At 40.5% G+C, this 27,855-nt stretch overlaps 1 protein-coding gene across 1 annotated transcript in view; it reads right to left on the bottom strand.

Annotated features, from left to right (window-relative positions):
- DKK2 (dickkopf Wnt signaling pathway inhibitor 2) overlaps positions 1 to 26,784 on the bottom strand; it is a 106,542-nt gene extending 79,758 nt beyond the window's left edge. The window contains exon 1 of the mRNA XM_027103452.1: positions 25,851 to 26,784. Coding sequence (XP_026959253.1) covers positions 25,851 to 26,072 — 222 coding nt within the window. The 5' untranslated portion in view covers positions 26,073 to 26,784. The remainder of the gene's footprint in view (positions 1 to 25,850) is intronic.
- Between the last annotated feature and the right edge of the window lie 1,071 nt (positions 26,785 to 27,855).

Below are 27,855 nucleotides of genomic sequence, written 5' to 3' on the forward strand. Positions count from 1 at the left end.
ATTGGTAATATGAGTAAACACCAAAAGAGAGAAATGTAATACTCATGATAAAAACTGAGACCATGATAAATGGCATAATAACAATATCATAATACCTCTTGTGTGATATCATTTCCCCTTTTTTTAAATTAATTTTACTTTATTTTATTTATTATTTTGGCTGCATTGGGTCTTTGTTGCTGCACGCGGGCTTTCTCTAGTTGCGGCGAGCGGGGGTTACTATTCGTTTCAGTGCACAGGCTTCTCATTGCAGTGGCTTCTCTTGTTGCGGAGCACAGGCTCTAGGCGCATGGGTTCCAGTAGTTGCAGCATGTTGGTTCAGTAGTTGTGGCTCGTGGGCTCTAGAGCACAGGCTCAGTGGTTGTGGCGCACGAGGTTAGTTGCTCTGTGGCATGTGGGATCTTCCCGGACCAGGGCTTGAACCCATGTCCCCTGCATTGGCAGGCATATTCTTAACCACTGTGCCACCAGGGAAGTCCCATTTCCCCTTCCTTTAAACAATAAATAAAGCTTGCCCTTCCAAAGAGTCAAGTTAGAGCAAAGTTATTTGAAAATTTGAGTCTGGGAAACTAAGTCACATCTCGATATAAGACTATTAGAGAACATAATGGCCAATCTAAGAAATCATTCTCCTTATCTGCTAGCTATGTATGTACTATAACGTAAAGAAAAATTAAAAGAAGACCCCCCCCCAAAAAGAAAAACACCAAAACCAAAAAACATTTGGAAAGTATCAAGAAAGCAGAGCTAATACATGGGTTTGGTGTTGTCTGGTCACTAAAAATATGATTGAGGAATCCAGTCTAACAAATAATAGCATTTTCAAAGTGCTTTTGTTTTTATAGGGTATGGTCAATAAATGCTTCTTGATTAATTTTTCCTGCTCTGTCAATGGCAGACTTGATGATTGAATTGGTTTTTAGGATACCAAAATTTTTTTTTTTTTTAACATCTTTATTGGAGTATAATTGCTTTATAATGGTATGTTAGTTTCAGCTTCACAACAAAATGAATCAGTTATATATATACATATATTCCCATATCTCTTCCCGCTTGCGTCTCCCTCCCTCCCACCCTCCCTATCCCACCCCTCCAGGCGGTCACAAAGCACCGAGCTGATCTCCCTGTGCTATGCGGCTGCTTCCCACTAGCTATCTACCTTACGTTTGGTAGTGTATATATGTCCATGCCTCTTTATCGCTTTGTCACCGTTTACACTACCCCCTCCCCATAGCCTCAAGTCCATTCTCTAGTAAGTCTGTGTCTTTATTCCTGTTTCACCCCTAGGTTTTTCATGACATTTTTTTTTCTAAATTCCATATATATGTGTTAGCATACGGTATTTGTCTCTCTCTTTCTGACTTACTTCACTCTGTATGACAGACTCTAGGTCTATCCACCTCATTACAAATAGCTCAATTTCGTCTCTTTTTATGGCTGAGTAATATTCCATTGTATATATGTGCCACATCTTCTTTATCCATTCATCCGATGATGGACACTTAGGTTGTTTCCATCTCCGGGCTATTGTAAATAGAGCTGCAATGAACATTTTGGTACATGACTCTTTTTGAATTATGGTTTTCTCAGGGTATATGCCCAGTAGTGGGATTGCTGGGTCATATGGTAGTTCTATTTGTAGCTTTGTAAGGAACCTCCATACTGTTCTCCACAGTGGCTGTATCAATTTACATTCCCACCAACAGTGTAAGAGGGTTCCCTTTTCTCCACACCCTCTCCAGCATTTATTGTTTCTAGATTTTTTGATGATAGCCATTCTGACTGGTGTGAGATGATATCTCATTGTAGTTTTGATTTGCATTTCTCTCATGATTAGTGATGTTGAGCATTCTTTCATGTGTTTGTTGGCACTCTGTATATCTTCTTTGGAGAAATGTCTATTTAGGTCTTCTGCCCATTTTTGGATTGGGTTGTTTGTTTTTTTGTTATTAAGCTGCATGAGCTGCTTATAAATTTTGGAGATCAATCCTTTGTCAGTTGCTTCATTTGCAAATATTTTCTCCCATTCTGAGGGTTGTCTTTTGGTCTTCTTTATGGTTTCCTTTGCTGCGCAAAAGCTTTTAAGTTTCATTAGGTCCCATTTGTTTACTCTTGTTTTTATTTCCATTACTCTAGGAGGTGGGTCAGAAAGAATCTTGCTGTGATTTATGTCATAGAGTGTTCTGCCTATGTTTTCCTCTAAGAGTTTGATAGTTTCTGGCCTTACATTTAGGTCTTTAATCCATTTTGAGCTTATTTTTGTGTATGGTGTTAGGGAGTGATCTAACTTCATACTTTTACATGTAGCTGTCCAGTTTTCCCAGCACCACTTATTGAATAGGCTGTCCTTTCTCCACGGTACATTTCTGCCGCCTTTGTCAAAGATAAGGTGACCATATGTGCGTGGGTTTATCTCTGGGCTTTCTATCCTGTTCCATTGATCTATCTTTCTGTTTTTGTGCCAGTACCATACCGTTTTGATAACTGTAGCTTTGTAGTATAGTCTGAAGTCTGGGAGCCTGATTCCTCCAGTTCCTTCTTTCGTTCTCAAGATTGCTTTGGCTATTCGGGGTCTTTTGTGTTTCCATACAAATTGCAAAATTTTTTGTTCTAGTTCTGTGAAAAATGCCAGTGGTAGTTTGATAGGGATTGCATTGAATCTATAGATTGCTTTCGGTAGTAGAGTCATTTTCACAATGTTGATTCTTCCAATCCAAGAACATGGTATATCTCTCCATCTATTTGTATCATCTTTAATTTCTTTCATCAGTGTCTTATAATTTTCTGCATACAGATCTTTTGTCTCCTTAGGTAGGTTTATTCCTAGATATTTTATTCTTTTTGTTGCAATGGTAAATGGGAGTGTTTTCTTGATTTCACTTTCAGATTTTTTATCATTAGTATATAGGAATGCCAGAGATTTCTGTGCATTAATTTTGTATCCTGCCACTTTACCAAATTCATTGATTAGCTCTAGTAGTTTTCTGGTAGCATCTTTAGGGTTCTCTATGTATAGGATCATGTCATCTGCAAACAGTGACAGCTTTACTTCTTCTTTTCCGATTTGGATTCCTTTTATTTCCTTTTCTTCTCTGATTGCTGTGGCTAAAACTTCCAAAACTATGTTGAATAAGAGTGGTGAGAGTGGGCAACCTTGTCTTGTTCCTGATCTTAGTGGAAATGCTTTCAGTTTTTCGCCATTGAGGATGATGTTTGCTGTGGGCTTGTCATATATGGCCTTTATTATGTTGAGGAAAGTTCCCTCTATGCCTACTTTCTGCAGGGTTTTTATCATAAATGGGTGTTGAATTTTGTCAAAAGCTTTCTCTGCATCTATTGAGATGATCATATGGTTTTTCTCCTTCAGTTTGTTAATATGGTGTATCACATTGATAGATTTGCGTATATTGAAGAATCCTTGCATTCCTGGAATAAACCCCACTTGATCATGGTGTATGATCCTTTTAATGTGCTGTTGGATTCTATTTGCTAGTATTTTGTTGAGGATTTTTGCATCTATGTTCATCAGTGATATTGGCCTGTAGTTTTCTTTCTTTGTGGCATCCTTGTCTGGTTTTGGTATCAAGGTGATGGCGGCCTCGTAGAAGGAGTTTGGGAGTGTTCCTCCCTCTGCTATATTTTGGAAGAGTTTCAGAAGGATAGGTGTTAGCTCTTCTCTAAATGTTTGATAGAATTCGCCTGTGAAGCCATCTGGTCCTGGGCTTTTCTTTGTTGGAAGATTTTTAATCACAGTTTCAATTTCAGTGCTTGTGATTGGTCTGTTCATATTTTCTATTTCTTCCTGATTCAGTCTTGGCAGGTTGTGCATTTCTAAGAATTTGTCCATTTCTTCCAGATTGTCCATTTTATTGGCATAGAGTTGCTTGTAGTAATCGCTCATGATCTCTTTTATTTCTGCAGTGTCAGTTGTTACCTCTCCTTTTTCATTTCTAATTCTATTGATTTGAGTCTTCTCCCTTTTTTTCTTGATGAGTCTGGCTAGTGGTTTATCTATTTTGTTTATCTTCTCAAAGAACCAGCTTTTAGTTTTATTGATCTTTGCTATTGTTTCCTTCATTTCTTTTTCATTTATTTCTGATCTGATTTTTATGATTTCTTTCCTTCTGCTAGCTTTCGGGTTTTTTTGTTCTTCTTTCTCTAATTGCTTGAGGTGCAAGGTTAGGTTGTTTATTCGAGGTGTTTCCTGCTTCTTAAGGTGGGCTTGTATTGCTATAAACTTCCCCCTTAGAACTGCTTTTGCTGCATCCCACAGGTTTTGGGTCGTTGTGTCTCCATTGTCATTTGTTTCTAGGTATTTTTTGATTTCCTCTTTGATTTCTTCAGTGATCACTTCATTATTAAGTAGTGTATTGTTTAGCCTCCATGTGTTTGTATTTTTTACAGATCTTTTCCTGTAATTGATATCTAGTCTCACGGCGTTGTGGTCAGAAAAGATACTTGATACAATTTCAATTTTCTTAAATTTACCAAGGCTTGATTTGTGACCCAAGATATGATCTATCCTGGAGAATGTTCCATGAGCACTTGAGAAAAATGTGTATTCTGTTGTTTTTGGATGGAATGTCCTATAAATATCAATTAACTCCATCTCGTTTCATGTATCATTTAAAGCTTGTGTTTCCTTATTTATTTTCATTTTGGATGATCTGTCCATTGGTGAAAGTGGGGTGTTAAAGTCCCCTACTATGAATGTGTTACTGTCGATTTCCCCTTTTATGGTTGTCAGTATTTGCCTTATGTATTGAGGTGCACCTATGTTGGGTGCATAAATATTGACAATTGTTATATCTTCCTCTTGGATCGATCCCTTGATCATTATGTAGTGTCCTTCTTTGTCTCTTCTAATAGTCTTTGTTTTAAAGTCTATTTTGTCTGATATGAGAATTGCTACTCCAGCTTTCTTTTGGTTTCCATTTGCATGAAATACCTTTTTCCATCCCCTTACTTTCAGTCCGTATGTGTCTCTAGGTCTGAAGTGGGTCTCTTGTAGACAGCAAATATATGGGTCTTGTTTTTGTATCCATTCAGCCAATCTGTGTCTTTTGGTGGGAGCATTTAGTCCATTTACATTTAAGGTAATTATCGATATGTGTGTTCCCATTCCCATTTTCTTAATTGTTTTGGGTTTGTTATTGTAGGTCTTTTCCTTCTTTTGTGTTTCTTGCCTAGAGAAGTTCCTTTAGCAGTTGTTGTAGAGCTGGTTTGGTGGTGCTGAACTCTCTCAGCTTTTGCTTGTCTGTAAAGGTTTTAATTTCTCCATCAAATCTGAATGAGATCCTTGCTGGGTAGAGTAATCTTGGTTGTAGGTTTTTCTCCTTCAACACTTTCAATATGTCCTGCCACTCCCTTCTGCCTTGCAGAGTTTCTGCTGAAAGATCAGCTGTTAACCTTATGGGGATTCCCTTGTGTGTTATTTGTTGTTTTTCCCTTGCTGCTTTTAATATGTTTTCTTTGTATTTAATTTTTGACAATTTGATTAATATGTGTCTTGGCGTATTTCTCCTTGGATTTATCCTGTATGGGACTCTCTGTGCTTCCTGGACTTGATTAATGATTTCTTTTCCCATATTAGGGAAGTTTTCAACCATAATCTCTTCAAATATTTTCTCAGTCCCTTTCTTTTTCTCTTCTTCTTCTGGAACCCCTATAATTCGAATGTTGGTGCGTTTAATGTTGTCCCAGAGGTCTCTGAGACTGTCCTCAGTTCTTTTCATTCTTTTTTCTTTATTCTGCTCTGCAGTAGTTATTTCCACTATTTTATCTTCCAGGTCACTTATCCGTTCTTCTGCCTCAGTTATTCTGCTATTGATCCCATCTAGAGTACTTTTAATTTCATTTATTGTGTTGTTCATCGTTGCTTGCTTCATCTTTAGTTCTTCTAGGTCCTTGTTAACTGATTCTTGCAATTTGTCCATTCTATTGTCCATTCTATCTCCAAGATTTCGGATCAACCTTACTATCATTATTCTGAATTCTTTTTCAGGTAGACTGCCTATTTCCTCTTCATTTGTTAGGTCTGGTGGGTTTTTATCTTGCTCCTTCATCTGCTGTGTGTTTTTCTGTCTTTTCATTTTGCTTATCTTACTGTGTTTGGGGTCTCCTTTTTTGCAGGCTGAAGGTTCGTAGTTCCTGTTGTTTTTTGTGTCTGTCCCCAGTGGCTAAGGTTGGTTCAGTGAGTTGTGTAGGCTTCCTGGTGGAGGGTACTAGTGCCTGTGTTCTTGTGTATGAGGCTGGATCTTGTCTTTCTGGTGGGCAGGTCCACGTCTGGTGGTGTGTTTTGGGGTGTCTGTAGACTTACTATGATTTTGGGCAGCCTCTCTGCTAATGGGTGGGGTTGTGTTCCTGTCTTGCTAGTTGTTTGGCATAGGATGTCCAGCACTGTAGCTTGCTGGTCGTTGAGTGAAGCTGGGTGCTGGCGTTGAGATGGAGATCTCTCGGAGATTTTTGCCGTTTGATATTATGTGCAGCTGGGAGGCCTCTTGTGGACCAGTGTCCTGAAGTTGGCTCTCCCACCTCAGAGGCACAGCACTGAGTCCTGGCTGCAGCACCAAGAGCCTTTCATCCACAGGGCTCCTTAATTTGGGATGATTCGTTGTCTATTCAGGTATTCCACAGATGCAGGGTATATCAAGTTGATTGTGGAGTTTTAATCCGCTGCTTCTGAGGCTGCTGGGAGAGATTTCCCTTTCTCTTCTTTGTCTGACAGTTCCCAGGGGCTCAGCTTTGGATTTGGCCCCGCCTGTGTGTGTAGGTCGCCGGAGGGCGTCTGTTCTTTGCTCAGACAGGACGGGGTTAAAGGAGCCGCTGATTCGGAGGCTCTGGCTCACCCAGGCCGGGGGGTAGGGAGGGTCACGGAGTGCGGGGCGGGCCTGCAGTGGCAGAGGCCGGCGTGACGCTGCAGCCTGAGGCGCGCAGTGCGCTCTCCCGGGGAGCCGTCCCTGGATCCCGGGACCCTGGCAGTGGCGGGCTGCACAGGCTCCCCAGAAGGGCGTGTGGCTAGTGACCTGTGTTCGCACACAGGCCTCCTGGCGGCGGCAGCAGCGGCCTTAGCGTCCCATGTCCGTCTCTGGGCTCCGCACTTGTAGCCGCGACTCGCGCCCGTCCCTGGAGCTCTCTCAAGCAGCGTTCTTAATCCCCTCTCCTCGTGCACCAGGAAACAAAGAGGGACGTAAAAGTCTCTTGCCTCTTCGGCAGGTCCAGACCCCTCCCCGGACTCTCTCCCGGCCAGCCGCGGCGCACCAACGCCCTGCAGGCTGTGTTCACGCCGCCAACCTCAGTCCTCTCCCGGCGCTCCGACAAAAGCCGGAGCCTCAGCTCCCAGTCCCGCCCGCCCCGGCGGGCGAGCAGACAAGCCTCTCGGCTGGTGAGTGCCGGTCGGCCCGATCCTCTGCGCTGGAATCTGTCCGCTTTGCCCTCCGCACCCCTGTTGCTGTGCTCTCCTCCGCGGCTCCCAAGCTCCCCCACTCCGCCTCCCGAAGTCTCCACCCGCGAAGGGGCTTCCTAGTGTGTGGACACTTTTCCTCCTTCACAGCTCTCTCCCGCTGGTGCAGGACCCGTCCCTATCCTTTTGTCTCTGTTTAGTTTTTTCTTTTGCCCTAACCAGGTACGTGGGGGGTTCCTTGCCTTTTGGGAGGTCTGAGGTCTTCTGCCAGCGTTCAGTAGGTGTTCTGTAGGAGTTGTTCCACGCGTAGATGTATTTCTGGTGTATCTGTGGAGAGGAAGGTGATCTCCGCGTCTTACTCTTCTGCCATCTTCCCGGAAGTCTCCCCCAAATTTTTTAATACTCTAAATGTATACAGATAAAACACTTCCTAGACTATAAAATGAATGTTTCTCACGTTTGTATGAAGGTATTTTCTTAGGAAGGTCTGTTCTGCCCTGTACGTATCTTGTCCTGCCTCAGTTAAATTCCTAAGTCATTATTCTGTGAGCTACTGATAACTCATACTTTTGTAGAAATGCCCGTTCTGATCTATGGATATGTTTTTAAGACAGAGCTAAGGGGCTTTCCTGAGGGGCTGGACATGAGTGTAAGGGAAAGAGAGAAGTTACAGATGAATCCAAGCCTTTTTGGTTGAGCAATTAGAAAAAGAAACTTACCATCAAATGAGATGAAGAAATCCATGGGTGCAATAGGTTTGGAAAAGGGAAAAGATGATTTTGATATGGTCAGTATAAAATATCTATTAGTGGAAATGTTAGGTTAACACATTATTCTTATTATTCTGAAGTTCAAGAGAGAGGTATTGCTGAGAGATATAAATATGGGAGTCACTGGCATATAGTGGTATTTAAAGCCAAAAGGTCATTAACTCACAAAGAAAATGGCTATAAATGGCAAGGACTAAACTTCATATTGGTATTAGACCAGTTCCCGTGCTGAAGAAATAATAATATTAGTTTGTTGTGATTTATTCTAAGTAAACCTGTGTTTTTTCCTTGGGTAAATCTATTTCCCTAAGTAGCTAATTTTATAATCTGCTTTGTAATGTAGTCCACATTCATCATTCTATAGAATAAACCTTCACTTTTTTGAAAATCAGAATATCTCTTCCATATCATATTATTCCTTTTAGATCCATGGTGATAACTGAATTATCTTAAGACAGTGGGATAAAATCACTTCTGGGTAATAAACTTTTCCTTCTTGAACTGAGCCAAGTAATCTTATCTGCTTATCTAAATGCAGACCCAACCAAGTTTGTAGAACCTACTAGAGTGAAAATGAGTAGCTTTTAATAAATAAGATATCAGTTTCAAAACTATGTTTTGTGAGAGAGAATCAGAGTCAGGGCAAGAACACAAATCTATAGCTCTAAATTATGATACCACCTACTTCCCTCATTATTTCCCCTTATGTTTTTCCGACTTAGACATATTCATTATAAGCAGGTGTTAGAGGCAGCTGTTACTAAGATGTAAAGGAATGGGAAAGTTCTTAAATATTGCTTTCTTTATTAAAAAAAAAAAAGTCAGAACATCTGTGTTCTGGACTTCCCTGGTGGCGCAGTGGTTGAGAATCCACCTGCCAATGCAGGGGACACAGGTTCGAGCCCTGGTCCGGGAAGATCCCACATGCCACGGAGCAACTAAGCCTGTGCGCCACAACTACTGAGCCTGCTCTGTAGAGCCCATGAGCCACAACTACTGAGCCCACGTACCACAACTACTGAAGCCTGTGTGCCTAGAGCCTGTGCTCTGCAACAAGAGAAGCCACCACAATGAGAACACGTGCACCGCAACAAAGAATAGCCCCCGCTCGCCGCAATTAGAGAAAGCCTGCGTGCAGCAATGAAGACCCAACGCAGCCAAAAATAAATAAACAAAATTAAAAACAAAAATCTGGGTTCTGCCCAGAACTAAGAAATATTTTTGGTGTGACTGAAATGATTATGCAAAAGATTACGCAGAAGGAACAGCAACTAAATTTCTTCCTTGTTGCCTGCATTTTAAAAATCTCCTTTTACTTTCACAGTAGTTTTTGTAAAATGCTATGAAAAGTTTAATGCATTTGTCTAGTTTTGCTTATTTTTAAACGCTTGAAGACTACTTAACATTGGAATGTGGTTGCTCAATATTTATTAATTATTAGAAAACTACCTTATAATGTACAATTTTTAGCTTTATTACAGCAGTCTTTTCCTTCTCTAAGGAACTTTCTCACCCTTCTGAGATGTACCCCAAATCCTAAGAGGTGAAAGGAGGAGATATGGGTGACACAACACAATATACAAAAGGAAATCAAAACCAAAAAGTTGGCCTAGACTCCTAGAACAAACCCTGTACCCTGAGTCCCAGCTAAGTATGTTAGAGGGTTATGTTATCACCTTAGTCGGAGCTGTTATTGTTAGGCCAGTATATCTGTTGTCACTGGAAAACAGCATAGTCAAGTCATACTCCCCAGTGGAGGAAAGTGGGGTGTCATAATTTCAAGGTCCGAATCAGGACACCTGTGTGCCAGATAGGCCCAGCTACACATGCGGGCTGGCCAGAGCTGCGTGACGCCGTCTGCTCAGCACATGAAATGCCAGTTTCTTTGCCGAAGATGGGTTTGAAGGATGGGATTCTTTAAAGAGAAAGCTCACCACTCAGCTGTGACATCCTTAGCCTTTGTTCACATTTTAAAATAAACAATTTTAGGAAGGAGGGGATTAAAGGCTTATGTCTGAGAGATGACAAGTATGGTATATTGCTAGCTCCAGAAGAATTGCCTCAGAAGTCCTCCTTCAGATCGGCATTTGGCTTTTCATTCCGGTGACTGATGAAGAATGACCGTAACTCTCAGAATATTCCAGGTGTTAAGCATGTGCAAATTTCAAAAATGCTCTATGTTCTTGTCACCGGGTTTGCAACAGTCAGACCAACAAGGGAATATCTCTCTTCCCTATTCCCTTTAAGACATAATGAGACATTTGGCCCATACCTTGACTTCCTGATCTTTAATGAAAATCTGGTCAGAGAAAACATGGTGAACAACCCAGAGTCTATTGAACAATTAGTATTAATTGTCTTTCCCCTCCCACTAAAACTGACATCTAGAATAGTATAAAGTAAGACTCACTTCTTTGCAATTTGCGGGGCTGAATTTCCCACAATTTATCTTTAGGTCCTTATTTAGCAATCTATTGTTACCTTTAAGTCCCATGAGTAATTATTAGATATTTAAAATGTTTAGTTTTCTTTTAATTGATATATATACTCTACTCTCCTTGAAGCTTGTGGCAATTTTGGTTTCTTCTTCAGAGGTAAGAAAACAAGGACTTCAATAGTGTTTCCAGAGTTTATATGCACAGTTCTATAAAGTTGTTAAACTCCAAAAAAAATAGCCAGTATGGAAAAACAATCTCACTCACTTTTACAGAAAAAAAAAATGAAACTTAAGTGTTCTCCCCACTTCACTCATCAAGGTAAAACTCTTCCGTATTAAAACTGTAGTCAAATAACTACAGTTATTGAAGCTGATCTATCATGGGACCACAGGTACCAAATACTGAGCTTGCTCATAATGTATATAGTCACTTTTCTAGCATCTTCCTTCCTGCCTAACTGCCTCCCTCAAATATTTACTGAGTGCTCTGCACATGACAGACACTATAGGGTATTGAGAAAATTAATTAAATGTTATTAATATAGTGAAATTAATGTAAATTTCTTGGCATAAAGTAGGTTTTCAACAAATGTTAGTTGCACTGTCTTCTAGAAGCAAGGGCCCATGTATTGCCTAGATATCCAATCACAGTACCAACCACACTCATGCTGGCTGTAGGATATTGGTAGGAGTGTGCACACTACAGTCAAAACACATAATACCAGATTGCATTATCCACGGGTAGGCAATGACTACAATTTGGAGGTTGGCCTGTTTATCCTGTTTGGTTTTGTGATTAAGTCACAAGTAGCTCTCAGTTATGTTCTTTCTTTCCTTTCCATGCATCTTAGCTGCAGATTCTCACTCCTTCAAATCCTTATATTAAATCTTATTATGGTGATGCTATTGGCTCTTCATTGAGTGTGCAATTCTTAAATCTGGTAGCAGGGATTTGAAATCAATCATTTGTCCAGTGCTCTGGCCCCTCTGCCTTGATTCCCTAAGCTATTTTAAATAGCCCTTGAAGATTAAGAACATCTTGGTCCCACCATCAGAGAATTTTCTCCAGCTAGTCTCTGACTCTCCCAGAAGTAGACTTTTTAAAAAAAAATTACTGGTGAGGTTGGGCTACATTTTTTTTTATTGATGTCTACTGAGAATCACAATTATATTTTTTGGTCTTAATTTTTAAGTGACAGGCCATGAAATATAGTTGTTATTTTGTGTCAAAAGCTTATATTTTCTAACAACACACACACTCCAGTCCAATTTGTAATCAATCACTGGGGTGGCTATGGCACAAGACCTGACTGTTGGTCACTTGTGTTTTTAACAATGAGAACCAAAAGAGACTAAAATTTAGTCACAATGTGTTGCAGCTGGTGTGGCCAGGACCCCACTGGAAATGTAATTTCAAGAAGATTTTTCTTGTTAAGAAGCCATTTCCTTCTGAAGAGTGTTGGGAAGATAGCAGTAGGGAAAATAGGCAAGTAAGGAAATTTACAAGGATTTCCAAAGAGCATTTTGAAAGCATTGTATTAATTTTGAACAATTGCTAAAACATTTTTACTGAGTTAAGCCATTTAGCCTTTTCTCTGAAACTTTAACAGGATATGTTTGCATTAAAAAATAACTCATGACAGACTTTTTTTTTTTTTGGCCTCAGTGCATGCATTTTTACTAAGTGGCACATGAAGTAACGTGTGTCACCAGACTGGACTCTATGGCATTGCACTGTGTATGATTTGCTCCCGCCTTTTCTTTCAGGAAAAGAGTGGGTTTTGGGTGGGGAACGTACTACTGGTTTGCACTCATTAACTGCTTCCTGAAAATGATGGTTTCCTGAGGAACGGTAACCATGCTACATACATTTCGACCAGGTTCTTCTAATAGAGAGGACCCGGTTACAAGATAATATTACAGATTTTTTTTTAAGACTATCAACCAAACTGAGGGTATACCACCTTAAAGCAATCAACATTGAAACGTTTATAATTATAACCGCAATACTGACTCAGAATGCCTTTTGGAACTTTTTGGAATTGTTTTCAGAAAGTACACTACATTTCTTTGACTGACATCCTCACCTTCTGTGGGATATTTCGTTTATGGAAATAACACAAAGCCACTCAGAGCCAAGGATTTTGAATGTGATGTGTTGGTCAATATATATTATCTGGTTTATGGTCATAAAATTATGGCCTAAAATAAATAAACATGTAAACTACTTCTGAAGTTAGTTTCAAAAGAAAGGTCTAAATGACAGTATCAGAGGAATGAGTTTTCTGCAGTGACTAATTTGGAAAAATAATGTTTGAGCGTGCTTGTTAAAACAATCTATGACATCACTCTAAACCTGCACATTTATCACATTCTTCCTTTGATACATTTCAGCACCCATTCTACTCTGCTCCTCCACCTTACCTGTAGGAAGATCTCGTCCACTTTACCTAGCACAACCCCTCTACCGTCTGCTCTGAAGTCACCAGACTCCTACCCTCCTACTAGTGCAACCTTGTTATGTCTTACCATGCTTCTTATTCCTTGCAAACCTGCCTCTTTCCACTTATGTTTCCTTAGTGCTTTGTAAATGAAACTAGGATCGGACTTCCTCAGGGAGCAGTGACGCATTTACAAAGGAAAAAAAAAAAAAATCAAAATTTAATTCCTTCCAAAATATTTGGAAAAGAAAAGGCAGGCACCACCTCTTTACTATGGTGACATTATTATCACCATAATGTCTAGCATGTCAGACCATTTCTTGACTTCTGATGAATACAGTCTTACTCTTCCAGGGCATCCTGACAGCTCATCAAGGGAACCAGAGTATATACTCCATGAAAGATGATTCAAATAGCTTGATTACATTTTCTGTTAATGAGGAAGTGTTTTTACCTAGAGACTGATAGCCAGCTTTGTTTTGTCCATGCTTCACTGACAGCAGAGAGCAGAATGTTCCCATTCTTAACAAAATTAAGGTTAACTAGAGAACTAAGAGATACAAGTATTCATCCTTAAAAATCTTTAAAAAAAGGAAAACTCACCAAATTGCTCAGCTCTCATACTGTATTGAAAATAGAGGCCTGAATTGGACAATATCTGGGATCCTCTTTCAACCTGAAAATTCCAACTGGATTCCTCAAATACACTACACTCGTTTTTACGGCTACTTATACCAAGGGCCCAGCATAACATATGTGTCTAATAAATGTTTGTTGACTGTGATCATAGCATCTAATACATCTAAGAAGTAAGTAAGCAATTAACAAGTTGACTGGCTGACCAGAAGCACTTAATCACATCTGAATTCTAAAACATACCAATAAAAAGTCTCTAGCTGGATTCTCTGGCCTCCAATGTATAGGCGGATGCAACATAGCATGATTAAGTAGACAGACTCAAGTAAGACTGCTTGGCTTTAAATCCCAGCTCTGCCACTCATCAGCTGTGTGGCCCCAGGGACAAAGTAAGAGAAATGAGATAATTGATGACACTGTGTGCCAAGTTGAGAAGTTTAGACTTCATGCTCTAGAAGTGAACATTTCCAGAGGACCCTTATCAGATTTTTACTTTAGAAAGCTCACTTTAGAAGCAGTGTGGAGGATGGTTTGGAGAAGCACAAAAATACCACAAAATTGTAATGTTACACTGGGAAATGATAATGGTCTGAATCAAGGCAATGGCAGTTGGGATGACAGTAAAACAACAAAAGAGATCAATATTAAAAAAGAAGTAGAATCCTATCAATTAGAGCATAATTGCCTAGGAGCAGGGATGGCAAGCCGGAAGCCTAGACTGTTTCTAGCTTGGACAAATGTTTGGGTGAGATTCCTGCAGGTGGAACGTGAAAGATCAGAACTACTACACTGTTCATTAGGAAATGCCTACTTAGGAAAACAATAATATGTTTTCACCAGCTTTGAAAAATACCCACTCTCCTGTTGAAAGAGTTTGTGGCAAAATATATTTTGTCTGTCACAGTTCACGTGATCTCACACCCCTACAGCTTGACTTTATAATTGGCTATTTCTCTGAACTTTATCCATTGTGAACCCTGTAATCTATAATGTGCCCAAAATATGACACTCAAGTTTAGTTTTAGAGCCTTAAAAATACATTTACTTCTATTATTGAGGCCCTTATAATGCCTTTCCAAGATGTTTTAAAAATATATAAACACTAACACATCCCATACATGATAGAATAAAAACACACAGGGCTCTTCTTGAATGTCATAGGCAGGATATTCTAATAGCAGGCTGTTTGTAGCCTGCAAGAATAAAAATAATAATAATACCACTAAGTTCTAATAAGAAATGTGGAAGAATTACTACTGGTACTGAAATTTTTGATGAAATACAAGAAAATCAAGACAAATAGGCAAAGAAAGGAAACAAAACCAAAAAACCTTCCACTTTCAGTCTTTCTTCCCTAAAAAAATAAAGGCAATCTGTCAAAACAGAAACTGAATTTAAAACAGAAACAGAATCATAAAATCCAACTCGAATAACTCATTCTTGGGTTGATTCTGTCTAATTCAGACTTGTCTTTCATAAATTCAGAGTGGAAAGGCCTTAATTTTGTTTTACATAACACAACCTCTAATGATGCAATGTAAATAAACAATATTTTAGTTTTTGCAAAGAGGTAGGAAAAGACACCATTGTCACAGTTCCCACTTTACTGATAAGAAAACTAAGGCTTAAAGGTGTTAGATGATTTCTTCAATGTCCAGTATATTAAAAAATAGGCTAACCAGGTCTTCTGAATGTTTATCCCAGGCTCTGTCAAGCTCATCTGCTGTCCTATGTAGAAACTGTAGCCATCTTCAACTGCATATTCTTAGAAATAAAGTATGATGTTACACATGGCATACACCCAGAAAGAACAATACTAATGTGGGATAACAGATTAACATGGAAATTAATTAACAGGAAACATCCAAGGACCAAACACAGCATTGTTATAAGTCAGTTACTCCTGGAAGTAGAGAGAGAGCCAGAGGTTAGGCACAACCCAAGATGAAGAGTTCCACCACATCTAGGCCAGAGGCTGCCATGCAGTTGCAGAAGGGAAAGTGGGAGAGGTCTGAGATGGCGGATGCTTCTCTCCATGAAAACCCGCCTGCCTCTGCTTTCTATCTCCCCGCACTGGGGCTGATTCCTCAAGTACTACCAATCTCTGAGCATAATGCCCTGAGTTCCCTCAGGGTAAGGGCAGTAGCAAATGAGTCAGTGGTTTTTCAAACCACAGGTTTTGATCAGTCATTTCTATAAGCAATGACCAGTATTTAAAAGAGAGAGAGCAAAGAGAACAGAACAAGAGAATAGTGCAGAGCAGAATAGAAGGAAAGGACTTAAAGGCTCACTGCATCTCAAAAGTATTTATTGTTGAAACTTTTTTTTCAACGGGGTGTGTGTGTGTGTGTATGTGTATACGTATGTGTACTTGATCCAATGTAAAATATATTTCTTTGGTACAGATTCTCTTTAGCCAGGCTTATTAAGGTATTATGAATGAAAAAGCAAGCAAGGATAATGTAGTCAAAGCCACATCCTTTCATTAATTTTGCTTAAATCCTACTGACACCGTTGGAATCATGACATTGTATTCTTTCCTAATACATTTTGACATACACAAATTTAGAGCTGAAAAAATATCTCCCGTCAGTTTTTTAATCAACTGAATTTAATTCTTCTACAGAGCTTTGTTATCATTTGAAAGGCTTGTGTCAGAAGTCAGAAGATCCAAGTTCCAGCAGAAGTTCCTTTGTCACAGGCATTATTTGTAGTACATTGGGCAGATCATGACCATCTCCTAAATTGGTTCCCTCGTATGTAAAATGAGCGAGTTAAACCAGGTGATTTCTAATGTATCTCCCGGCTATAACTATGCCCACTTTAGTCTCTTGTACAAGTTCTTGAAACTTGTAGATAAAAGGTTCTCTTGTTTCTTTCTATAAAGCTCTCCATCTTGATTAATAATTATTAGGCACACGAAGAATCCTCTTATTCAATTATTAAAGAGGCAAGCAATTTTAAGAGTCTATCAGGTGGAAAATAAATATTAAGGAAGCGTTTTACACTAGAAATTAGTAATTATTTATAAAATAGCAAGTAGCCAACAATTACTCTTTAGTGCGTAGTTCAAGCTATAAAAACAAACATTACATACTGCTTAAAATATGTATTGCATATTATAATATGTAACATTTCATGAGCATAAATAATAGATACTTGCATATTCTCATCAGACACTAGTTGATGTAACAAGTCCATCACAGAGAAAAAAAACTGGAGGCCCTTTACATCCAAAGCATTCAAATAAATAGAGTTCAAGAAACAAAAGCACCTCTCTTGATAGGAACCTACACAGGTTTATTTCATGTTCAGTAAGTGATGAAAGGGAAAAGAGCAAGAGAAGTTGGGGCAATCAGACTTGATTCTTGTGGCCTGCACTAGTCTAAGCTGGGGCACTTTTTAGCAGACTTTTTTGATAGCAATGAGAAATCATAAAGACTTGGTTGCCTGACTCCTGACAATTTGTAGTTAACCGTAAATGGTTTAATTTTTGATATGGAGAATTTTTGTTTCTGAAAGAACTTCAAAACAGTTGAGCAGGCAAGGGGGCTCAGGAGTTTTTACCACGAACATCTGCATATGTGACAAATGATTTCAAAGAAGGAAATAATGTCAGCAAAGAAAAAAACACGGAACAGAAAGAAAAGAGGACTGGGGAGAGAATGTGAAGGAATGCCCACGTTTATGGGCAGAAGGTTGTAGAGGAATCAGTGAAAGAAATAAAGAGGAACAAACCAGAGAGGAAAAGAAAAATACGTAATATTACAGGAGGAAGGGGCTATATTAGGTATAAAAGACAGACAACAGAGTACAGAGGATGGTTACTGGAAAAAAGACTTTGGCTTTCAAGTGACAGATTAACACAGCGCTTGTTCACAGTGCCAAATTCCAAATGGTTAAGATGAAGTTACAATGAGCAAGTGAAGACTATTCTTTGAATGTGAGCTGTCATTTCAGTTGGTTTTAAATGACAATTTTCCCCGTCCTCCCACTTGAATCAAGTTTTTTAGTTCATTACCAGATAGAAACTCTTATTGGCAAATAGTTTGTACCCAGTATGTTAAAAGAACTTTATCACATACTTCAGTGAGATGACTTTCACTCTCAATTTAACATTATTAAAATATTTCCAAATTATCTGAATCATGAAAAAAGAACTCCAAACAAACAAACAAACAAACAAGTAAAGGGAATGGAACGAGAATAATGAGCTCCAAATTTCTGAGTCCTCTTAGCAGGACAGTCTGACACTCAAAGAGAGTTCTAAGTCTTCCAAATTCTCAGCAAGCCCTTTGGGCTCCAGGCACTGTGCAGAAAGTGTCAAGAAGCTTGCCTTGGCATAGGCTGTCTTACTTTGGAGAATATCAAATGAATGGTGTTGGCAGCAGACTATAACATGTGGTTCAATTATTTTGGTCCCCATGTTTAAATAACTAATATTGCCATCGTTTTTAGGACCTCTCCTTACTGTGGTTGTATTTTTAATGTCTGCTATACCCTTGCTTCTGTGTAATTTCATCAATTTTCAATTTTGTGCTATTTTGCTTAAGTTTTACAAGACAGCACTGACTTACCATCCCTTTTAATTCTGACAATCAGTGCAAGAAACATGATAGCATATGTGTGCATGTGTGCGTGTGTGTGTGTGTGTTTATTTTGTCTCGTTTTGTTCTGCTTTACAATTCTTGGCCTGGGTATAACTGAGTTCATTTGTTTCCTTCATGTACATCACATGCATTCATTTAGTTACGCCTTCCCATCTTGGTGGGGAAAATTAAGCAGCCACTTTCTAGTTCGTGCAGGAGCACGTGACCTTACTTATTTCTGTAATGGTAATAGTAATAATGACATCAGTTCAATGACTAAGTGCCCTTTCCTCTTCCTCCCTGTTGCCCAGTAAGATGAGTATTGTTACTATTATGGCTGCTACTGTTATCCTATTTTACAGATTTTTTAAAAAAGACCAGAGGTTAAGTGGCTTTTCCAAAGACATTAAGCTAGCCAGCTGAAATTTGGAAAAATTCCCCTAGGAATTCTGTTAGGAAGCCGTAGTGCTGCAGTGCTGCTACAGATCGACTGATTCTCTGAAAGGCAGCTCGGAGGGGTCAAAAGTCAAGAAAAAACAAAAGCCATAGCAGGTTCTAAACCTAGACAGCTTCCCCCAATCTGATCAGAATGTGAGGGATGCCAGCCAGACCCACTTCAAGCCACTGGAGAGAAACCACTGAGAAGACCTCCACTTTGCTGATGTCAGCGGGCACGTGGCGTCACTTAGATGCAAGGTGATGGGTACTAGGGACTGTATGGTGGTTACCATGAGAAAAAAAGAGAAAAATAGGATCTATGCAATAGCATTCCCTTCTATTTGGGGCAACGCAATAATTTAATGGGAAAGAGTAAGAGAAAGGAAGAGGGGTGTGTGTGTGTGTGTGTGTGTGTGTGTGTGTGTGTGTGTGTGTGTGTTTTCCTTGTTGACAGTGAATTCTCCCTGGCAGGGAGGCAAGTAAAGTCAGAGATGAAACTAGTGTACTACTATGTGCGTGCCTTTGTACCCATGAACTATCATACTTTGGTTACTCAGAGTAGCAATTGGCATCAACAGAGGGTTTGGGTTTTGCTATGGTTTTAATGAACGTAGAGTTATATCCATGTCATTAGAATATAGAATAGGGAAGAACAAAATAAAGGTCCATGTTTCCTCTTAAGTCCACACTGTACGGATATTGTGTCCATACTGTATATTGCAGCATATTGTAGCGCATGGTCTGGCAGTTAAATATGCAGGCTCTGACACTAGATCGCTTAGGTTCGTATTCTGGCTTTCTCCACTTACTGCTGTGTGACTTGTACAAATTGCATAACCTTTCTGTGTCTCAGGAGAATTATTGTTTTATCATTTATAAAAATAAGGATGATGTTAGGACTTGCTCCAAAGGCTGCCGAGAGAATTAAAAAATTAATTCAAATGAAGCATTTGGAGCAGTGCCTGGCATAGAGTAAATAATCAATAAATGGAACCTCTTACTATAATCTGATGTGTGCTATAACTATTTGCAAGCCAGTTTAAGGAAATAATATCTGAAAATCACTCTTTTCTCCTAGTCCTGGGAAGAAAGAACATTATTATTCCACATGGTAAAGCATAATATGGAGAGCTAACATTTTTTAGGAGATATTTGGAGGGATTCACCACTTTAAGAAGTCTCTCCCCCTAACTGTGATGCTTTGTTTTGCCACTTAATGCACTTATTCATTCATTGATTTTAATTTGTTTGCTTTAGACAGGTTGGGACAGTTAAAATGTTGCATGATAATGAAATATTTAAATTTGAGCTATTGTGTGTGCCAAATTATAATACATAAGTGGAATCAACCAATTAAATTAGACGCTGTAATATATTTTAAAGGATATCTGATGCGTATTTGTCCCTTTTATCTAACTATGGAAGAGAGATATGTAACTTTTAAAAATATTTACTACTTTTGTGTTTTGCTGGTTTTATTTCTACATTTATTTGAAGCACATAGATAAATCTAAGCTAGTATTAAGATCCCACAAATATAGTCTCTTATTCAGGTTCATTGGTTGTGGATAAAAGTTAGAATATAATAATTCTGTTTTTAGTGCTGCATAAACTGAGTTAAAATACAGCAATTTATATCTGATATTGAAATCCCTTCCACCTTAAAGGTTTCTGATTTAACTTACCATTACTAAGACAAGGATTCATGGGATGAACTCTCCCTGAGGACCCTGATTAGATGTTGGTGTTATTCATGGCCTTCCTTCCTTGTTTCGAACCCAAAGAAGTGGGCAATAACCCAAAATGGTTAGCGTGAGAGACTCATTGGGAAGCCACAATTTAAAATATTTGGATGGTGACTTTCCTCCTGTGGACAGATGTTCCTATCAAAAAAAATCTCCCATATTTTATATCAGTTGACCTCTGTGTTTGGGAGAATGGTTTATATTTATCCTAAAAAAAAAAACACCCAACAATTAGAGATAAATATGTTGTTCTCTCATTCCCAGAAAGTGGGGACAGAGAAAGAAAAAAAGTAACTTCTGCTTTCCTTAAATAGTAATACTAAACTTTTCTTATACGTTCCATATTTAATCTTTCTATGTAATCTTAAAGCAATCCTACACAACACAAAAATCTATCTATTAATTTTTATTAATTTTGTTTTGAGGGCTGCTTCAGATTTTTTTTAAAAATGACTGAATAAGAGGAATATAAATATCGTATAAATCTTTTCAATGATTGAATAATTAACTAGGAGCAGCTTTATCTCCTTTTCATGGATGAGTACAAGTGACTAGAGGTATAACGAAATAAAACGACTTAAAAGGGCATTCAGGGAGTCACAGACAGAAATAAGATTGTAATCCATTTCAATGTTACATCAATACCAAAGAATGAACAGCCAGAAGAGACTGAGTCTAAAATAGTAAATATATTGAGTATGATAAAGGCCTCTATAATTTAACAGATCATTTTAATGTACACAAAACGATTGTGCAGGGAAAAGAAGAGGAAGCAGCAATATTCTCCTAGAACAGAATACATGTTACCTTTCTATTACGTTGCTTTCTCTACTTTAAAAATTGTAAGAGTTGAAACATCCCAGGAAGGAATATGTATCAGAGGGGAGCGCTAAGGAAGACTGTGGTAGGGTCAAAGTCACAGATGGAGTGAGTTTAAGTAACCTTGTCCTTTACTCTCTCTCCTCTAGCACAGAAATAAAATGATGGATACCCCTACTTAGATTATCATTAAAATACTTTGCTTGCTATTCACGAGGTAACCTTCACTTGTATCAACCGTCAATTCTCTACTATCCACAGTGAAAGAAAAGAAGTAGTGTAGTGTAGATTAGTTCAAATATTTTTTTATTTTGAAACATTTAATTTAAAAACTGATTTTCTTTCCTGATTATGTTTAGTGTCAGTTGATGTCCAGAGGAGGTAGCAAATATTTATCCTCTAGCAGGGGAAAGTTGGACTGGGGTTTTAAGAAAAAAAAAAAGTCATGGATAATTTTAGAAAGTGAAGAAATCACCTACAGAAAATAGGGTATATAGTTTTTTCAATGAGCATATTTATGAGTGTTTTTGCATGCCAATAGATACAGCATTTTTATTAAAGAAAATGCAATATACAAATATGAGTGTTCTCTAAGCAACGTCCTCAAGCTTCTGTTTCAATGTATGTCAGGCGTTCTTTTCTCACAACATAACTTCATCCAAACCACCGTCCTTCAAGCATCAAAGTTATATCAGAAAATAATGGAATCTGAATTTACATTACCAGTTTCACCTTCATTTTGGAGACACATGCCAGGAAGCTTATCTACCTTTAAAATATAATCATTTTCCACAGTTCTCATCATAACTTTTAAAAATATTTCAAAATCATACAGCATTGCGTTCAAATTAATCTGCCAGTCTAAGACGAAGTAAGGGGTAAAGACTAAAAGAAGCTACTACAAACACATTCAAAAGGTTTTTCATTCTCAAAAAAGAAAAATCACTGTTCATTTCAGGGGTAAATTAATTTTATAAATTGCTTTATTTTTTAAAAATCTGTCTTTAAGGTGGCCTGTAAAAATTGATACCTCACGCTCCAGAGGTGATGTTGAACAACAATGTACTTGATCAGAATATATTTAAGTGCATGATATTGAATATTTTGTTTAATAATACTTTTGATTTAGAAAATTTGCAAGTCTCTTTAGAAATTGAGATATATAAATATTGATATATATGTTAGTAACAGTCCTACAATCTAATTTATCCCATATAAATACACACACTACCTTTTAAAACACATTAATAATAGATGCAAAAGGAAAGTCAAATTAAAACATTAATGTGAATAATTCAGCCAAATAATTTTTGCTACTTCTGTATCGATTCACCTGCATGAATTCAATTTTCGATGTCAGTTTCCAATCATAGCTCATAACTGCGTCTTTGAAAGCAAACCTAAGAATGAGAATTTTAACACCCCTGGAGAACAGTTCATTTTCTCTGAGCGTCCTCTAAATCTTTCCTGAAATTCAAAGGCTACTCCTCCAGAAGTGATTTACAAATGATTCACCTTGCTGACAGGACAAGTAGAATTCCTACTAATTAGAATGTTTTCTTCATATGAAATCAGCTACGGTGAATCAAGAAAACCCTGGCGCCAATTTAGTCTCATTTTCACTTTTGTAGGTTAATGAATTATTAAATTTCTTCAGTAATTTCTTCTGCAATCGCAATAAAGTTTTTATTTTAATTCTCTATTCTGAAAGTAAATCAGGAAAAACAGACCATTATTCAGTTTTCACTTAAGGAAAAGGAGACCAAAGACTAAGTTTCTGATATGCCTACTTGAAGTTATATCTTACAGTCTCTGGTTCCTGTACCTCTGAAATGCATACAGTTCAGTATCATCAATCAAAGATTGGGGACGGGGAGACAACCAGACTTAATAGGCCTAAGGATGACACTACATAATTAGCTAGTTTTATCAGTTGGCATCTTATTTACAAATTTTCTCAATCAATCATGTTATGATGGATAAGAATGCAGTTCAGCTACATTTTACTTCTAAAGTTTTTCTCCATAAAAGGATGTGGCATCTTCCGTTTTGAATAGTCTTTCTAATTTCCATTCCATTATTGAAAATAAGAGTACTAAGAATTTTGGTAACCACATAACTAGTGGAAGAAAGAAGATAAAGAGAGCCATAAATATTCAAACAATTCCTCTTTCTACTTCAAAGAAGAAAGATTTTTTCTGTTTCTTCCTTCATAACAGTACACATTTTAGATCACCCAATAAACAAGTGAGAAGCTAGAATATACAAAAGATAATCCTTTTATTTCCCAGCTATCTTACTGAGTCAACTTAATGTTTCAATTCTATGTTACCATTGTCTCTAATAAGTTGTAATTTTCTCACAAACCCAATGTCAAATTTTAAGGATCCTGTATTATAGTTAAGTGAATGTAATGAAATATATTCCATAGGACCACTAAGTTATGGAAAGCGTACAAGACATTCAACTCAAAAAAGAAAAAAAAAAATTCAACTCATTTATAAAATAAATCAATCTTCAACTTGAAGACATGCAAAACAGAGTCACAACCTCTTTAAGGAGCAGATATTTGGAGAGATAGAAAAATAAGCACACCTATTTTATACATATTTATATACAGATATGCTACCAAAACATAAAGGGTAAGCCAGGTGCTGGGATGCATCTCACAGTCTAACCCATGTAACCCTATGGCTAGCGGCAGTGCTGACATAACTGATAATTTGACTGAGGAACATCAGGTGTTACCCAATGGTGACGGAAACAGAAAGCCCTTTGCAGAAACACACAGAATGTACATGGATTAGAGTCAAAAGGAACCTCAAAGATTATTGGGTCCATCCCTCTGTTCTTGGCTAAACTAAACCCAGCTCTTTTCAGCAACTGATAAGGTTGAATTTGAAGTCAGTAGCATTAGAAAAAAATCTAATGACTTGGACTGAGAGCATCCTTTCTTTCTAATCTTTGACCCATAACATTATGGACTTCTAAGACAAGTCCACTCCTATTGAAAATGGCAGGGTGTTTCCCAAGGAAGAGAAAAACGGAATGAGAGTGGTCTTGTAAGTGTGGATGGAGATATGTACACATGTGTGAGAATATGCACAGGACATGTATGCATGTAGTGTGTATGCAGATGTATAGTTTATTTCTCTTGAGACTTAAAAAAAAAATTACTGTGGTTGCAGGCTTTGTATTCCTTTGAGAGGATAGCTGAAATGTTTGACATTTCAAAGCCCAGGAAGCATTCTGGAACTGCAAAACGAGCAAAACTCTCCCCGTGAGAGGGCACTAGGGGGCCAAGCGGAGCAGAATCTTCCCTCGCTGTCCATTCAGGACAGCCTTGGTTGTCAACCTTCGCTCTGCCGCCTGCGCTGGGGGCAGGGGCAGTGGAGGACGCTGGGGGCAGGGGCAGCGGAGGACGCCGAGAGCGTGCACAGCAGCTGCAGCAGGATCCTCTCATAAAACAAGGAAACCCAGGATCTGTGGGGCAATGAGCCGCCTTTACGGGTTGACAGTTGTGCTGTGGCTGTGCCCGTGCTGCTTGGCAAACTGGCTTTCGGTTTTGGCTTCGCAAAAAAGGAGCGGAAGGGGGAGCTGTAGTGGTTCCCAGTGCCCGCAGGGCCCCCTCTCCTGGCCGCTGTGTGCTGGCCACAATGGGTGCAGAGTGTGCGCACTCGTGTCTCTCTGTGTCTGTTTGTGTAACTGTTCGCATGACTGTCAATCTATCTGTCTGTGTGACAGAGAAACAAAGATGCTCGTGGAAAGTTCCCTCTGGAAAATAAACCTCGGGAGTTTTCCTTGCTATTTCCCAGGCACCCTGGTCCTCCGTAACTATGATACTGCTATTGTCGCTTCGTTATTTTGTTTCCTCCAGGATGATTTATATCCAGGAGTGAGAAATGCACGTTTATTGAAGTCTTCTGTATGTGACCTTACTTCATGGAAATGAGAAAGTGGCTGGGAAGGAAGGAGAACCTGAAAAACGGTAAATTCCCTCTTCGGATTGTGAAATGAGACAGTTAAGAGCCCAGACACTGGACTCAGACTGTCCGGATACAAATCCCGCTCTGCCACTTTCAGTAACTCTGTGCCGTGGGCAAAGAGCTTCTACTCGGTGCCTAAGTTTGTTCATTTGCAGGATAGGGATAGTAACAGCGCCCAGCTCATAGGGTTGTGAAGATTAAATATACGTAAAACGCTTAGAACAGTACATGACACATAACAGTTGCTGTGTGTTAGCTATTAAGATCATCCTCGACATCCACTGTGTTAAATGTGGAGAAGGACCATTCCGGCCCTTTCCCCCATCTGTACGCACTAGATCTCCATACATGCCCATCATATCCCCAAGCAAAGATGAAAAAGTACCCTCCCCCGCCCGCTCCACACCCTCCAGCACTCGCAGTCACCCAGCCACCCCCACCAGTGCAGACGTGCATCTGCGAACCCCTCCCCAGCCGTCCTGCGCGCCACACCTGGGGGCGCACTCGGGGGCAAAGGCAAACGAAGTGTCGGAGAGCGCCGGTCCCTACCTCTCCTAATGAGGAGTGCATTGGGGGTATTTTCCTACCTGCCCCAGGTTTTTGCCCTTCTTACTGCCGCCGAAAGCCAGTCCTTGGTATGTGCCCGCAGATCGATTGGCGGCCTGGGCTGGCGTCTCCCCGCCCAGAGAGGACTTGATGGAGTTGAGTTTGGCCCGCGAGCTGCCGAACTGGGAGCTCTCCACCATCAGCACCGCGGCCAGTAGGAGCAGGCAGCGGGAGGAGTCCTTGCCCCGCATCAACGCGGCCATCGCCTGGCGAGGGGTCCCCAGGAAGGGGCAAAGCCCGCAAGGGTGCGGGTACAGAGGGAGGGAGGACCCCAACACGGGGTCCTACGCGCGGGGCGCCGGGACTCGCAGACTCTGTTTCCCCCAACCCCACTTGGCTTTGGGGGCCCAGCACCGTGTGAACTCAGTCTCACGCCTCAGACCGGGAGGGAGCGCGACCCAAGCAAGACCTGCTTCTCCGCCAGGACAGGAAGTTCTGCAGTAACTGGAAGCAATCAAAGGCGAGGCGCCTTCTTGCCAAGGAGGCGTGACCCGAGGTGCAAGAAGCCCCAGCGCCACGGCCCGCACCGCTTCCGTTGCTCCTTGCCCCGCACCTCCGAGGTCCCGCCCGGTTCTCCGCGGTCCAGTCCTCCTCCCAGCTGCTCAGGAGGTCCACATTAGTTCCTTCTCCTTCGGCCTCTGTTGCGTTTTCTCTCCTCTTTTCCTTCCCTACCCCTTATGTCTCAACCTTTGCAGGACATAAGTCCTCCTTTTCAAAGTTAGCGGGCACTATATGGGGGATCAGGAACCGCCCCCGGACAAGACCCTTGAGGTCTGAGGCCAACCAAGGTCCCGCACGCGCGCACGCACAGGCGCCCCGAAGCGTTGTTCTCCGGCTCACAGCCCTGCAACAGCCAAGCGCTGCCAGGGACGCCGCGATGCCCTGGGAACTGTCTTGCGCTCCACGCGGTCTCCCTCTCTGCGTCTGCTCTCTCATCGCCGCCCCCTTTGCTTTTTATAGCTTCCCACAATGGGTTTTTTTTTTTTTCCCTCCGCCCCCAATTCAATAGTGACAAAGAGTGAAAACGTATCTATCACCCCCCACGTTCCCGCCCCCCTCTTCGCTTTTCCCTGCGGCTTCCCCGCCTGATTCTCCCTCGCCCCCTCCCACTGCCCTTCCACCGGACAGCAGTTGAGGAAATGGGATTCACCCCCAGAGGAACAGGCGGGGTTCTGATTATTCTGACAACCAGCCACTCCCGAGGATGGAAGAACCTTTGCAAACAAACGGATGGCAAATGTGGAAGTGGAGAGGGGCGAGCTGCCACCTCGCTTCGGGACCGCCAGCACCCCTCCCCAACCCACCTCCAGTCCCTGACTCCTGGAGGAGCACTGGGAAAGCCCTACAGAAGACTGAAAGAAGTGAGCATCTGGGCATTAATGGTCTGTGTATGCTCAAGTTGGGTTTTAGCCTGTGCCTCCCAGTGGATGTGTGAGACTGGTACTGTATTGGTGCGCCAGGGAGTGCCCAACCGATCCAAATGGGACTTTGGGAAGAAAAGTACCGGAGAAGGGGGAAAGATGCTCCTATTCTCCCTCTGAGAGGCGTTTAGGACTTTCTGGTCTCCTCCTCTTCACCCTCCAGTCCCCCTTCCCACCACAGAAGCAGCGTTTGTCTACGTCTCTGAGGAGCTGGGAGCAATGGGGGTCCCCTGAGTACCTTCCGAGCTTTGAACCTCACAGCTCTACCGGGCATCTTTACTGTCCCAGGCAACTCCCCCCTTTGCAAAGAGGAAATCCCAGACAGGAATGAACGGGGCGGCAAGGGAGTCTTGGAGGTTCTGCTTTCTGCCCCTTAGCCTCTGGGAATTACATGCGAAGCCTTTCCTGCGAGACCCGAGGCTCCCAGGGTCCGGTTCGCTTCTGTGGGAAAGAGGCTCAGAGAAGGGCTGGAGCGCGCGGGTGTGCGGCGCTTGGGGGCGCCAGTGGCAACCGCTGGGCAAGGCGACGAAGCCTTGCCGGAGACAAGAGATGAGGGCTGTCCCAG

The sequence above is a fragment of the Aethalodelphis obliquidens genome, unplaced genomic scaffold, assembly GCF_003676395.1.
Source record: "Aethalodelphis obliquidens isolate GAN/ISIS:26980383/991018 unplaced genomic scaffold, ASM367639v1 scaffold6, whole genome shotgun sequence".
Classification (NCBI taxonomy): Eukaryota; Metazoa; Chordata; class Mammalia; order Artiodactyla; family Delphinidae; genus Aethalodelphis; species Aethalodelphis obliquidens.